Below are 14,539 nucleotides of genomic sequence, written 5' to 3'. Positions count from 1 at the left end.
TGTTTTATTCCCTCATTAACACATTAGAAAGCATGAAATCCTAATGCAACATTTATGAGGACTTTGGCACTGGTTTTGGTTCTGTGGCGTTGTGCCTTGGCTGCCGAAAACGGGGTATATTCTGGCTGTGAGACCCAGTGATGAGGGACCACTGCCAGTTGGTTCTCATCACGTTATTGTTGAGCGGTCCCTGCCAGTAAATTGCTGTTACACCTGTTCAGTAAGACTGGATGAGCTCTAGCTGAGGAAGGCCATATGCTGCGCCATCACCAATCCTTACCTCACATCAAAACAGCCAATTAAACACGGCTTATTGGAATATGCAATATAATAATTAGACCTAAAAATACACAAGGTAAAAGTATAGAGTATATAGAAAAGTATAGAAAAAAAGGAGCTTTGAAGGGACAAGTTACAATTCTACAGGTTCAGTACAAGACCACAGATAGATAATAACATTGACTTATCCCTCAGTTTGAACATAAAACACATTTGAAGTAATATGCCATCTATGAGGCAAAAAACACCTTTTCTGAAACATTGCTGTAAAACTTTATATTTACATTTATGTATTTGGCAGATGCTTTTAAACAAAGCGACGTACATTGCATTATCCTATATATTTTGTTTCTAAGTATGTGCAATCCCCTGGGATCGAACCCACGACTTTGGCGTTGTTAGCGGCCTGCTCTTACCACTGAGCTATAGGAAAGCAAACTTAAAACTTTAGCAAAAATCATTTTTAAGAGGTACTGAGAATTGGCAGACGCCTTCACTTTATATAAAATATAAACACATGGATGCATAATAAATGTGGGATACATTTTCATCAGATGCAAACAGATGTGCGTGTCTGAACTGTTTTTTTCTGTTTGGTGTATATAATGGAAAAATGAACTAGGTGTTTCAAACCAACATACAAACCACAAACTGCCACAGAAAACACTCATTTCAATCTTTTGACACAAAACGTAAGTAGCCTTGTGACAACTAGCCCCGGTCTCTCTTATACAGTATTATACCATGTAGGTTGTGATAAAAAAATGCATTCTAAGGATCTCATACGCTTGATAATAATGTCCTTCTTTTAGAAGAAAAATATGAAATGTTCTGGATCTTCAAAATGAGTTCTGAAAGGGTATCACATTCCTGATATGGATTTCACGGAAATGAGTTTGACTGTGCTGACATATGTAAACATGCATTAACTCAATTTATCACGAGAGCAGACCGAGTCTTAGACACTTGTTGTGTGCTCTTGTAATCTTACCTGATAACAGCATTCCAGCGCTCATGCAGTCACCATCTGGACGTTTGCTCTTATGTAGATCCTGCTTTTCCATGGATAAGACAAATGCTATAGTAAAACTGAAATCCAATTTTGGCAGATATTCACATTGCTGTAATGTTATTATTGTAGATTCGAAGTCAGTATGATAACTCATTTTCCTGGCTTGATGTTATGAAGGGTTGATCAGACTTCTTGGAACAGATTTTGACACGCACTCCGAATCCACAATCTGTTTAAATTGACCGAGATCTTCCTGCGGGATATTTATGTTTGTTGGTCAGTAATGTTTAGAGTATTGATAATAAGCAGCACCAGCATCTGGACTTTCCATCACAGTTGCAATACAATTGTATATATGTAGACTGACAACAAGTTTATCTGTAACTATGCGAGTTCTGCCAGATCTATTTAGTTGGTTTCAATATTGAATAAACTTTGCCTCTGGCACACAAACATTTCTAAGATGTATTTTCTTTCCCTACCAATGGAAATAAAATAGACTTATTTTCTGGCAAACCTTTTTAAACATCGTTTTGGAATTCTTGGTGGTTCCGCTTTCACATCTTCAGTCTTTAAATCTTCGTAAGTTTGAAACTGGAAAATAACTCTTTTTCTTTTTTCTTCTTTTCACTGCATGCACATTGCACATTTTTTATCCAAGTTCTTGCCTAGAATTCTCAGGAGCCTGTTAAAGTATTGCTCACAAACACAGTGTCTGCACTATCTCATAATTTGCTTTGACATGAAAACGTTTTGCCAAAAACATGTATAAATAAACATAAATGAAATGGCGGGTGAAGTGAAAGGCACAGTTCCAGAGGACCCGATGACTTCTAAGAAACTTAGAAGTGGAGCACATGAACATACATATTAAACTAATTGCAGATATTCTTTTTAGACCGACAGACAGATATATTTTCAAATTATATTTGACCATCTTTCTCGGATAAAACATTACAATCCAACATTCTTGCCTGCAGATTTGCCTCTGCCCAAGATGTGGCATAAATAAGAATTAGCTCTGGAGATGTGGTGGAATTGGCTTTTCCTTATCACATGCTAAATATATTCATTCAGTGCTTGCCAGCCAAGTGATTCATGATTCAGATTGTTGTGAGTGTCTGACAGATGTGAGATAAAGTTGTTTCCTATTTCCTCACGGTTGCATCTCCCGTAAGTTCAGATGGCCGCTGGTGATTGAAAGCCCTCTTTAAGAGGTTTTAACAACAGTTCACATCCTTTAACAGGAAGAAAGCTCTTAACCACAAAATCACAGGTTGAATGAACTGTGGAAAAAGGTAGCAATCTATGCTTTTGGTATTACAAAGCTTTGTCTTGTAATGTTATTTCATTGTGTACAAAATGCTGTGTACTGTATGTCTGTAATAAAGCCATTACATTCATACTGTAATCAATCATTTTCACGGTATGCTTTAAACTGCAGTTGTCTCTTTAATTTTGTTAGTGTAGAGTCATTCAATGATACTAACATCTACGAAATTAGTTGTTCTTTGCCTTAGGAGATGATCCCCCTCCAACAAACTCAGAGGCTTTGGTCATGAATGATGCCCATGGAGTATTTATTTAGAATTTGTGGCAGGCGTTTTTTGGGCATTTCATCTAGGATTTGGTCCCCTGCTGTGCTGTGGGTGAAGTCAGACTCGCAGGCTAAGCCCCCTGCTGGGCCGAAAGATTGCCGACCCACTTAAGATCACATAAGCCTCTGCTCTCAGCATTTCTTCTGAAGTTTGTTGTCTTTTGCCCTGACTCTCTGCTCCAAAATAATTGAGTGCAAGTTAAAGAAGTAGTTCACCCAAAAGTAAATATTCAGTAATACTCCTGTTTCGTTCTTAGCCTGTCTGACTAAAAAAGATCTGTACCACTCTGTTCAATGTAATGAAAGTTAACTAGGAATGGGGCTGTCAAGCTCAAAAATAACAAAATCTGACTTATCTTTTTTATGTATGAATCAATCAGTTGGATCTGTGAACATTTTGGTGCTCATTTTGGCGACAAACACAACCCTTATTTTCTATTTGGAGTGACCTAGATATTCTTCAGACAATTAATGTCTTGTGTTCCAGAAACGCAGTAGAGGTTTGCAGCAACATTTGTATATGTGTAAGCATATACTTTTCATATTTCCTAATTTTGTTTAAGTGTTTGCTTGGAAACGTCTGCTTTGTGAACTCATTCATAAATACACACAAAGACAAGATTTGTGTTAAGCCGTATCATTTTGTACCATGTTTTAGAGAATTCAGTTACAGTTTGACAGCCTTATGGCTATCAACAGTAATGTAGAATTCGGATTTAGTGATATTATATACAAATTTGAGTTTTACCAATCAAAACTAAAAGTCTGAGTTTTGGAAGAGTCTAATAATCACAACTGAAATATCTGCCGTCAGTCTGGATCAGTCTGTGCACTGCAGTACATTAGCCATTCAGCGAACACTGCTGCCATATGACAGGCAGTATGATGTCTATCCACAACCAAATAATCAGTTTTAAATTAATAGGGTTCAATGCTTACAGTGATCAGATTAATTCCGCCAGCGTTTTCTAAACCTATATTAATCCATGTAATCCTCAGAAGCTTGACTGCCAAGTGCTATAATCCTTTAGCCGCCAAGTGAGAAAAATACGAAAGTAGCCATGCCGTTCTGTTCTGCCCCCTCAACAATCAAATTTCCTCCTGTCGGCAGACTGGGACTAATAGAGATGCCATTCATGGGTTTATGCAAAACATATGCAGAAAGCGAGGGATCTAAGTTCTGTGGATAAGGGATGCAACCAAAGGCTTATGATAGTAAAATATGTTCAGATGCATGTGAAGAGGGACCCAACATAAACATTTTGATATGCATGCCATGCATTTCTGCGAACACAGTACAAATGCAATGTTTGACAATTTGTTCAACAATTTATAGTTGATAGTAAATATTAATGATATTGATCATTGATTCCCCCCACCTACAATCCCTGATGGGACCAAGGCTCGAAGCGTCTATCGTCTGAATCTCTAACCATTAGGCTACAACTTCCCAACAAATGCAAAGCATAATGCTATAATTGATATAAACCAGATGCCTTAACAGATCTAAGTACTATCTTAAATGCAGGCTGTTCATCTATATCTAATCTGAATGCAAATACAAAATGCTAAAAGGCAAAACCTTAAAAAGTTATATAGAGTTCATATTAAGAGAAGATCTAATGAAAACTTCTTCACTAACAAAAGGAATTAAATTATAGCATACAATGTTGTTTTGGACGTGTATCGTGGTAATTTAATAGAAGTTCTTTGAAGTAGCCTATTTGATTAATCATGTCTTATTATATAAAGATGTAGCCTATCATTGTTTTTGTAGAGCTTTACTGAATTGTATGTACATTTGCCAGTAGATGGAGCTCCTCCAAGTGAACGCAGGCAGATATGGAAAACACGTTCCCTTTTTAAATAGAAGTTAAATTACTTGAATGACTATTTTAAACATAATTTAACGTTATAATTATATATTGTTTTGTAACTATACGGATTGCATAAAAGCAGACATTGCGTATGAAAGCAAAACATGCTTAATTTAAAATTATATAATTTTGAATACCAATCTGGGTATATGTTAAACATTTCTTAAGTGTATATAATTAGTATCAAACGTTTTCAAAGTGAAATTGCAGATTTAAAACAGGATAAAAGGTTTTTTTTTGTTTAAACTAAGATAACATTGGTCAATGCTATAAACATCTAAGGGTGAACGATGCGTAAACACATGAAAGACAAACCTGAAAGTCTTTAAAGATAAGAAAATCAGATAGGGTGGCCATTCCGGGCTTTTGAAATGGCTACGTGTCATAAATCCGCATGGCTGTGGGATCCGTTCCCGGTTTTCCAATGATCCGATCTGAATTCCTGGTGCTTGCTTTCTTTCTATCTCTCTCTCTCTCTCTCTCTCTTTCTCTCTCTCTCTCGCTGTCTGATCAGTAAAAAAATATCTCCGAACGTCCGCACTGACTCTCGCCGTCTACCTCCACCTTTACGCACAATGTCTAGGCGGACGTGCCCGGTTTCGATTTTTTCCAGCTCGGGGTCCTTTTAATCTCGAGGATATGGATTGACTTTGATTTGACTCCGCAGCCTGTTGAAGTTTTAAACCGCGTTCCTCCGGCCGATCGCGTCTTCCCTTTCGGCGAGCTTCATGTTTCCAGCGGCAACTTTCGGAAGTGACTCGTTCCGGATGCGTTTGCGCTACTGAACCGACCCGAGCGCTCTATCGGACGGATTTTAAACACGGATCGCGTCCGAGGCTTTTGGCACTTCTTTGACTTGTGATTAAAGTGATGGCGGAGCGGCTGCTTGTCGCGGTTTTCTGCCTCACGATCACGCTTTCGCACGCCGGGAAAGGTAAGATCGACATGAGGGGTCTTTAAAACTTTCTGCAGCGCTGCCTGTGTGTTTGTCGGGAATGTGAATTCGGTGTATATGCAAGAAAGGGAATGTTTGTGACTTACCTTCTTTACTCACTTACACAACTAACGTTATGAATACGATATTTTATTCTGCATGTACTGCTGAGATGGTTACAGTGCTCATTTTTGCAACATTTCTATCATCGGACCAATTGTATGTAAACTGCAAAGGTTTAATTCGCATTCAAGTAAATAGACTTCCCAACTGGTTCTCCAATAAAATAAGTGAGCAAAACCAGGAAATAATAACCCAAGTCTTATTTATGATCGGATAATAACATCATGCTTGTTTGATGATCGGTGCTTACGGAATGTATTTCACACTGTTGGAGTGTCACTACAGCTCCCACACTCTTTTGGTGTGAAATCATTTACATGTTTCGTTATATCGCACAAAATGGTGTTGCATGCATTTTTTTAGACGTCCAAATGCTAATTTCACATGTGTAGTATGTCATGCATGAAGGGGGATGCATGCATTTGTTATGTTGGGTGTAAGAAATGAACTCTTGTTGTTTAATATAGTCAAGATTGAATTGTGTCTTGTTGATCCAGACATGAAAGAAAAGGAATTTTGGGGGTGAATGTCTGACCTCTTTATTTTCACATGGGCACATGACTCGATGAGTGAAATGACTTTATTTTGAGACCAAAAACACACTTTGCCTGAGATAAACTGTTGCTGTCATTTTTTAAAATTAGGAATAGGTTGTAGGAACGTTGTAATTTGCATGCACGAGATTCCCAAACGGCTGTCTTTTTATACATTCTTTTTGTTTACAGTGCAACCGAAAAAGCTTGCTTTTCACTTGTGCGATTCATCATTTAGACTAATTTGTTTCAGGAACATGATGGAATCTGTTCGGCCGTGTTTGATTGTTCTTTATTGGGATCACGTACGAGGAGTGCAGGCTGTAGTAGAGTTTGCGGCGGGTTTCTCTTGCGTGCCGAGGCTGATGGAAGAGGCTCTGCTGCTGCATGAAAAGCAATGCGCTGGGGTAAAAAATCACAGGCTTTGCTGGAGATCAGTACAAAAGAGAGGAATGGGGGGCTGGGTGGAATGGGCAGGCTCTGTCTGGAAAGTAATAAAACCAGGAGAATAGGGGGGAGAACAGGGAGTTCCTTTGGGAGTCTTGATTGATTCCAGAGAATTGGACCTACATGCGGCGAGTGAGTTTCAAGTTACTAATTGTGGGGTCCACTTCTGAAAATATCTGTTTATGCGAAACACGTTTTCCGAGGTCCTAAATCACGCAAATGCGAACCATAAGCAGTTTGGTAAAGGTCAGGCCGCTTACATCTCCATAACCGCGTTCCAACTTTTCAGTGTGCCTCAAAGGAAACGGGCATGTGTTGAGATGAGGAATTTTTTGAAAAGTTGTCTGTGCATTCTGTTTACATCCCGTCTTATCGGCGTTATCCTGCTGTGAGAGAATTGTTTGTTGATGGCTTCCCTGCGGTCAATGTAAACAGCATGCTAAACTGTATAAACACACAACCCTGCCTGCAACCACTTTGCAATGTAAGAGATCTGCTTCCTCGCAGACCTCCCCAAATGCAGGGGTCGTGTTAAGCCATAATGCATATAATGGATGGTATTTTTGTACCATAGATACTTTTGTGTATGCAATATTTTTGCTTTTGTTGTATGAGCATTGCAGTATTTATCATAGATGCAAGAACACTGTGTAAATGTGCAGCACTGAAACGTTTGCTTGCAGCTGGTGGTAGTATCCGCTCGGCACGATAGCTTGATTGCCCCCGTATCAGTCTACTGTTGTGCATTGTGATCATTATATGGAGTCATCATGACTGTTGCAGCTGCATGTTTTCAGATGTCTGGGGAACAAAGAGGATCAATATCACTGTAATAAATTCAGAATTGTCAGCAATTGAATCACACTGGAAATAGGGCGTTACAATAACCTCCAGCTGAGAGATACAGCCTTTGGCGTTCTTTATTAATTTAGATGGACAATGGGCCCTTGGCTAATTGCCTAATGTGTAAACGAAGGCTTGATAGCCGCATGTAAACAGCCTGTGATTGATGGAAGATTTTTATTGTACTGGCGGCAGAAGTGCTGATGAATAATTTGACCTGATATTTGTCAGCATGTCCTTTAGGATTCTTTATGAGAAGACGAAAGCTTTGTCTTGTCCTTGACCGTGTCTGATGTTCAAAACGATACGCTGCACACTATGCTCTATGCAGATGTTAACTGTGAATATTGTGCCAAATCAGAAGACATGCTACATTTACCAGAAATTTCAGCGTACAATCAGCGCACCTTCTTGTCGAATTGATACCCCGTCCTGTAATGCTTAGCACATGACATGAGCTTCTATTTCAGGAAACTATATCAACTGTCATTTTTAACTCTTGTGACTTTGGACGGACAAAATTTGAAGCATTTTATCCCATTATGGATTTAAAGGGTGAAATGACTTATTCATTTGCTTGATGCATTTATCAGATGCATTTATCCAAAGTGACTTACAAATGAGGGAGCATTTCATATTTTCCCTAAAAGGAACAGTTCACACCAAACAATGAATCATTTATGAACCCATAAGCAAATATGTGTAAATGTTTTTGTTCTGATGAACAAAGAAAGATATTTGGAAGAATGCTTGTAACCGAACAATTCTTGGCCATTGGTGACTACCATAGTATGAAGAATTGCTTTATAGATTCATTCATTCTAATGTTCACAACAGAAGATATTTTGAAGCATGTGAAAATTCAAACAGTTCTTGGGAGCTTTTGTCCACCATAGTATTTTTTCCTACTGTGGAAGTCAATGGTGGCCAAGAATTGTTTTATTTGTTTTTAATTAAATGTTTTGGGTGAACTGTCGCTTTAAGAACCAATAATAAGCACAGTGTACATGTTTAACATGTGAAAAGTGTTAAAGCAAGATGAAAAGAAGCCCCCCTACAGAATGCACTATGGTATTTTATAGTTTAACTAAAGTTTAATCAACTTTACTATAATAAAATAATGTATTACTTATAACTTGTTTAATTGTAAGTTATATGACAACATACATCTGAAATATTTGTCTCACATTGCATAGCATAATTTTTAATTACCTTTAAATAAAAACTGTAGACGGTATACTGCATGCAAGTACTTAATTCTGAACATCAGTAATGCTAATAAATGTGGTCACTAGCGTTTCTTTATTGTTATCAGTCTCTAATTTGAAGCAGGAGTGGTCAGAGCCACTTGTGACAAATTCGGGTCCATCTATTGAAAGGATGAGCTTAGGCTATAGGACATTAGTGGAAGGATTACAGACGATCCATGCCAACAGCGGTCAATTCCGCTGCATTACCATCAGTAGTGTGTAATTATGTTACTGAGTGCTCTATTTTAGTGTACTGTTTGAGAAAATGACCAGTCTACTCAAATCCTCATAAGGTAGAGTATGGCGTTTTATTTCTGTCAGAGGAATGTTGTTGAAATGGTCATGCATACGGAATGTTTGGTGGTCAAGACCGTCTTTTGGGTGGTGAGTGGACGCGTCCCTGTGGACCTCTCTTTGCGGGGTCAATTCTTACTGGTGTGGGTTTTGCCAGCCGAGCAGCTGGAGAAGATTATGATGCATGTGTGATATGAATGCTCAGAGTTGGTGAAGTGACGTAGAACTTGGTCAGAGCTTCTGGTGGACTTCTGCCTATTTGTGAATGCGTAAATGTGTATATATGCGTGTGAGTTTCACCTTTGCATTGTGCAAGGTTTGCCTCAATATCATATCAAAGCCGGACCTGAGGACCTGTGATTCGTCATCTGTGGGAAACCAATTTTATATGTTCAAAACTGCGTGTTGCTCGGCTCACTGGTACAGTCCAATTGAAATGGTATGATTTGAAGCCATTTCTCGCTGACCCAATTTGTTTGAACGTTTAGCTTTCATTCTCCGCTCCAACAATGCTAGGACTGCCTGGACGCTCACAGCCATTGCCACGTTCATTAGTATTGTCCTCTCCATCTTTTCTCGTCTAGTTTAGCTGTCATGAAAAGGGCTCCAGTACTTTCCTTATGACCTGTTTTCTAGCATCGCACTTAATCATGCAACCTGAAAGGGCCAGACTTTGTAGTTTACACACCTGCTCGATATGTTGATGATATGTTTCACTAGTTTATCTAAAACTTCATGTAATTCAGATATGAACAGATGTAGTGCAGACTAATTGCGAGATATAAAGATAGAATTATGGCCTGTGCAAAGAGTTTGCACGTATCTGGGTTACGTGAATGCTTATGAAGCACTAAATTTCTGTCGAGCTGGTGTTAATAAACTTTTAATGCATTGCATGCATTGGTAGAAAATAAGAGAATGAGAGTAGAAATCTGTCATTTTTTTAATAAATATGAAGTAATAATTATACCTCAATCTTTACTTAAAGACTCACTGTCTCAGAAATGAATCAGATTATTTGCTATAACCTGTAGAAGAAACTCCAGGTTCAGTAGCTAGTAAGTGCAAGTAAATTTGAACCTCTGTCTGTATTTACATATATTATAATACTTTACAGTAACCTTGTGCTGTATATCCCCTCTTTCCGTTTCCTGTTCTCACACATCTCTGCAAAAGTTATACGTAAGTAACGTCTGCGTACAGCGTGCATCTGTTCCAAGTGGCCCTGCAGAATAATGCTGAGAAAATTTATTGAAGGGGATTGAAGCCCCCGTTGCTGTTGCATGTTGTTTGAGCGTTGATGACGGGCACCGCGGGGTCCCTTCCCAAAGAGAAACGCTCACGGTACGTCATAGAGCTGTAGGGTACGCAGAGTATCACAGAAGATTGTGTGTTTGCTGAGACTCTGTGCCAGTCTCCCTGAACTCAGCCTGTGGCTCCTGGCAGCATATTTAAGATCTGCCATTCTGATCGCTTTGTTTTATCACAAATATCCAGAAAGGGCTTGTCATACCTGCCTTCTGCAAAAACAAACACTCCTATATTTGTATTACCCTAGGAATTTAGGTGTGGAAAAGTGAACGCTGGGAATTTTCTCTCCATTTGTAGATTAAGAAGTTATTTTCTATTGATTGCCCTAAGGAGTGTTTGACAAATAAAGTAGGACATCTTATTTAAAGAGACAATTTCTTAAAATGGGTGTACCCGGATTTGCATGTGATAATTATATATTTTATAAGAGAAATGCGTACATCATGTTCCTCTTTAATGTTGGTTTAAATGTAATCATATTCTGTTGTTATATAGCTGTTATTAAAGTTAATAAAGGGCTGAGGAGGATAAATGTGCTTTTGTGAGAGTTACGTGTCACAGTGTTGATAAGTTTTTAAGGGGTCATTTGACTCGGCTAAAACAAATATTATTGTTTGCTTTAGATGTAATACAATGTGTATAAACAATTTAAGGTTAAACAACGGTGTATTTTCCACATAGCGTGCATGTTTGTATCTCCTCTTTGCTCCGCCTCTCTGAAACGTGCTGATATATTGACTCCTTTAAGCCTTTTTTTGTTTTTTACATAAGGTTGTTTCTAAATGCTAAGATATTGTGCTTAGTTGCCAGAGCATGTCTGTGTGGTTGCTAGGGTGGTTGCTAGGTGGTTCCTTGTTGGTCGAAGCAGAGGCGGATACAGAAAATAGATGACAGGTGGGCCTGTAAAATTGTGGGTGGGCCGGAAAAATTCACATCAGTCTTTCAACCGGTGTAATTTTTAAGAAAAGTTGATGGACGAAAATACTCTGATGTAACATACACGTGCGCATACCTGATATGGCAATCTGATGGGTAGGATGACATTTTAGGACACCTGTTCTTCTATCGCGGACAGATCTGAAGGTGGACAGTTTTGATATACTAATTCGGAAGCCGGCTGAGTGAGAATATCAGTGAAGCACAAATGCTGCCATTAGCACTCGACTCATTGGATATTGCTGTGTGTATTTTACCTTCATTTCCAGGTGACCCAGGTTTTTCTTCAGCGTCATTGTCTAAACATGGCTTTTTGAAAAACTGCCGCATGGATAGCTGTTTAGCCATGTTTACATGAAGAGAATCTACAGACAGTGATATTGGCTACCAGTGAGCAACTTCTTAATAATATTTGGATAGTATTATTAATAAACAAACAATTCAAATGTTTTTTATTTAATTATACAATTCAAATTTAGAATTCATAATATTGAAAATAATAATCTGTTTATCACCCCTGAGCCGAAGTCAAAACAGGTCCCTCCTCCACTTTGGTGCATAGATGTGGCCCAGGTTTTCTCTTAAATTTAAGTCTTTGAGATTTTTTTATTTAATTATCCACCTGGGAAAAATTTCAAGTTTGATTGCTCAGAAAACAAATGCAAAACTCTTCTTTCCAAGGGTTAGGGGTTTGTAAACCCCAAGGTTAAGCCTTTCATATGCTTCAATTTGCATTATTTAATAAAAGTAATTTCATTACACCTGTCATCGACTGCATTTCATTTGCTTTCAGAATTGCCCTTTATTGACCTATCCCTCAATTACGGTGGAAGTTGTGATGCGTTTTTGCATTATTCAGCACTGTTGCAGCGATCATTGGGCGCATCATCTGTAACTTGTAGACTCTCATGCAGCTGCAGCACATGCACGATTTCCTAAAGGAGCGACAGGAGTGATGGAAGCCAGCTGCTCTGGGTCCCCGACCTGAAGCGTTGACCTCTGACCCTGTGATAGAAAAAATAGAGCACTAGAAAAAGCAGAGAAAGCTCCTGCAGAGTGTTTCTGACATTCCAGCACTGTCCTCTCGGACATGTGTCACATGATACCAGAGAGCATGTTCACGTGGGCGTCATTAAGTGAGGGCCAGCTGTTCCTGCGTATGCCTAATGAGCTGTTTTATGCAAAAGATGTGATGACCATGCACATTTGACTGACTACCTGCTATTCTATGGAAAGCACAGGAGATTTGCACAGATGTATGAGCACCCGTCATTCCTGTTTTACACTCCGCCGCTTGCATAAGGGCCAAGGTACATACCCTTAGGAAAACGAACCACGGTAAAAGTAAAATCATCTTGTATTTTTGTCATTCGTATGCAGAGTTTTTACAAATGTTTAGATGTTTAAATTATAGTAACATCATGGTACATTTGTGGTTCCTATATTTTAACCTCCCATAAAACCAAAAGACTGTGGTTACTGTAGTTAAACCATGGGTCATTTCCATATGGGTACAATCCCTCCAACAGAGATCATTAAACATAGCCTTTATCACTCGTGCTCCCAAATGAAGCGAATTAGCTACAAGACGAGTCGGCTATTAATATTTGACTGTGATTTGTAGGCATATTTGCAAACTTCAAGGGCTGAAGCTTCCTGGGATTCACCGTACACAAATAAGATTTCCACTCACCTCATAATAAGGTTTGATTTCTGTAATTAGGTATTTTGGGAGAGAAAACTCTCTCATGATTTTCAGAGGTGCGGTTGTAGCATCCTTCCCATTATGTTCATCAAAAAGCAATTACATGACGCTTCTAAAGAGGGATCTTTTTATGCCGCGCAATTATACACAAATTTACTTTTATCTTGCATTTATAACCTCTAGACACTCGCACAACCCCCCCCCCCCCCCCCCACTTTATGTGAATTAGGCAAAATCATGTACACAAAACGGAGTGATTGGATAATTGGTGGTTGCAGTCGAATAAAATTTCCAGTCATCATGGCATCAGTCTTTTCTTGGGCAAAATCAAAACACTCCCAGTTTCTGTAAAGCCGCGAGCTTACACACCCAAACCAGCCCAGCAGATACAGTAGTCTATTTTATCGCCTATTTTATTCCCAGCACAGCCGTTCGCAGTCAGGGTGGTAGGGTGGTGTCTCGCATTGCATGCCGAAAAGAGGAGGGGTCAGGGGTTCAATTGCCCCCACTGGGTAAAGCCTTAGTTACATAGTGACAATAGAGCTGCCTCACACTGGCTACAGCGATAATTAATTTCTAATTGGGTTAAATCTGCTGAACTGTCCTGAGCTCACAGGCTCCAGTCATAGACTTAAAAGGAACCTATATTACCTCAATTAAGTGTGTAATATTCTCTATTAGGTCAGAAGGTTTATTGTGCTTTGATGATGATGATGATGATGATAATAGCTTAATTTATGATATTTATTTAGACTTGAAGAGAGAATTCACTCAAAAAGAAAAAAATATGAATTACATTCTTTAGCAGAAAACAAAAGATATTTTGAACAATGTTAGTTACAATTGATTTTAACTGAATGGAAACTAAAATACGGAGACATTTCTCTATTTATGTTGTTTGTTTTCCACATATGAAAGAGTCATATAAAGGTTTTTTGAATGTCATGAGAGTTTATAAATGACAGAATTCTTATCTTTAGGTGAGCTATCTCTTTAAGGGTTCTGTAGATCAGGATTTTGAACCTCACACAGAATGAAATGGGTGTGGGTTATAAAGATTGAGGGTGTTATGTGTTACATACATGATGCAACTTTAACTTGCAATAACAAGGAGGAGGACAGTATTTTACAAAGTGTTTTGGGGGATTTTCCATTAATATCAATGCTGAGGTGAAGACATGCGTGTATGATTTTATATGGCAGTATGAAATGAATTTGTTTGTCGTTTCACTGTTATCCGAGAATGTTTTTATACTTAATGATGTTTTGAGTTCAGTAAACTCATCCCTAGCGGAATACATTTTTTATGAGATTTATCTTAGTGAAAGCACACTAACATTTAATTAAAGATGGTGACTTGTGTATTGTGGTTTTGGGTCAGCGCTTGCAGCAGTTTGT

General features: G+C 38.5%; 1 protein-coding gene across 8 annotated transcripts in view; it reads left to right on the top strand.

Moving 5' to 3' along the window:
- The first annotated feature begins 5,124 nt into the window (after positions 1–5,124).
- neo1a (neogenin 1a) overlaps positions 5,125–14,539 on the top strand; it is a 124,946-nt gene continuing 115,531 nt past the window's right edge. For 3 of the 8 annotated variants that reach the window (XM_056758423.1, XM_056758348.1, XM_056758201.1), the window contains exon 1: positions 5,127–5,699. In XM_056758423.1, coding sequence (XP_056614401.1) covers positions 5,636–5,699 — 64 coding nt within the window. In that variant the 5' untranslated portion in view covers positions 5,127–5,635. Of the gene's footprint in view, positions 5,700–14,539 lie in introns of all 8 variants that reach the window. The other 5 variants (XM_056758721.1, XM_056758652.1, XM_056758573.1 and 2 more) reach the window with 3 other exon arrangements.

This window comes from Triplophysa dalaica, chromosome 1 (assembly GCF_015846415.1).
Source record: "Triplophysa dalaica isolate WHDGS20190420 chromosome 1, ASM1584641v1, whole genome shotgun sequence".
Lineage (NCBI taxonomy): Eukaryota > Metazoa > Chordata > Actinopteri > Cypriniformes > Nemacheilidae > Triplophysa > Triplophysa dalaica.
The sequence above is the reverse complement of the archived record's forward strand: the minus strand, read 5'-3'. Positions and strand labels throughout refer to the sequence as shown.